This window comes from Aphanomyces astaci, assembly GCF_000520075.1.
Source record: "Aphanomyces astaci strain APO3 unplaced genomic scaffold supercont1.101, whole genome shotgun sequence".
Classification (NCBI taxonomy): Eukaryota; Oomycota; class Saprolegniomycetes; order Saprolegniales; family Verrucalvaceae; genus Aphanomyces; species Aphanomyces astaci.
The window spans coordinates 99,994-101,496 of record NW_009798364.1 but is presented as its reverse complement, the minus strand read 5'-3'; the positions used below and the strand labels follow the sequence as shown (position 1 = coordinate 101,496).

The following is a 1,503-nucleotide window of genomic DNA, read 5'->3' as shown; positions in this document are numbered from 1 at the left end:
CCAGCAACGCCAGTGTGGGGGAAATGGAACATCGAACCACAACGGCCGCGCCGCCTCCTCTGGTTCCACGGGTATCTCCTTCTCCACCCCCCGAACCCACGACCAACATGGTGACCCCAGACGCCACCAGAACGGCCGACGAGATGCTGTTTGGCTCGGGTGCAGGTGACGGCACCCATGTCCGGTGGTCTAAGTACCGCTTTTACTTTGTCAACAAGTGTAGCCATCCGCTCAACGTGTTTCAAAAGTACCGCGACGACGCACCGAAGTGGGCGTTTTGCCAAGTGCCAGTCGAGTCTTACGGGTGCCCGAACAACCGAGACGGCGCCTACTTGCACACGTTGGACGGAGGCCAAGACCAAGCTACATGCACGAATAGTATCAAGTTTGAGAGGGTTTTCGAAAACAAAGTAGTAGTACTACTACTAGCTCCGTGGTATTACTAGAACTCATACTGTATGTGGGTGTTGTGCTGTTAGTGTTTGAGATCGCGGTGAATTCGACCACGGGCACGCATTACGACATTAGCATCATTCCGCCGGGGGTACGTTTGGGCATGACGTATATTTGTCTTCGAGGCCTATATATGTATATATATAAATATTTATTGTGGTTAATTATTGATCTTATTAGTGCACGTACAAATCGCAAAGTTTGGCCAATTGCAAAAACGAAACGGGCAAAGTGGGGTTCAATTTGCCCAGCCACTGCACTCGATTTGCACACCGTTGAAATGTCTTGCCGACGGATGTCAAGATGCGTACCAATACCCCGAAGACAATACGAAAGACCACGGATGCCGAGACCCCGACGCCATCTACCAAGTTACTTTTTGTCCTTCGTCAACATGAACGTAAAAAACCCAACTCCCAGTCAGCTCAGTATTTGCTAACAGTAAACGCTGGTGTGGAATGGCTATAAGTCGGATTCAAATTCCAAAACGTGCTACATATAGCCAATCTATAGGTGCATTCTAGTACTATAGTATTGGATAACGTTGTGTCGAGTAGAACAACGGACCAAGTCTCCACGTTAGTTGGTGGAACCCCTAAGAATGAACATGCGGCCAAAAGTGATACTCTGAGCTTGTTCGTTAGTCACTCGTAACTTACCTCAGCCTTATAAAGTATTACAGTACAGTACTATGTGTTAATAGTACTTACTATTAACACATAGTACTGTACTGTAATACTAGTAAGTACTAGTGTACTATTACTACGTAGTAATATATTAATATTAATAGTAACGTTACTTCGTATGGTGCATTTCAACTAAAGACTACAAAAAAATGCCTTGTCTTTCGACAGCTATTCCAACGTTGTATTGATATTTTTTAGGAAAATAAGCCGTAATAACGATAGAACTGGTCGAAGTTACGGTTCAAAATTTCGATTGGTGAAAAATTGATCGAGTAATAGAATTTAAACCAACCAGCCTTATTGTATGGAAATATATGGAGCCAGGCACATTTTGGCCGAAAAGGAGCATCAAGTATATCTTGGT

General features: G+C 44.5%; 1 protein-coding gene across 1 annotated transcript; it reads left to right on the top strand.

Annotated features, from left to right (window-relative positions):
• Nucleotides 1–107: 107 nt before the first annotated feature.
• On the top strand, nt 108–851 carry H257_17239 (hypothetical protein; the record flags this gene model as incomplete). Its single annotated transcript, XM_009845955.1, has 3 exons — nt 108–378; nt 480–548; nt 634–851. 3 exons carry the CDS (start codon nt 108–110, stop codon nt 849–851), a joined length of 558 nt encoding a protein of 185 aa, XP_009844257.1.
• Between the last annotated feature and the right edge of the window lie 652 nt (nt 852–1,503).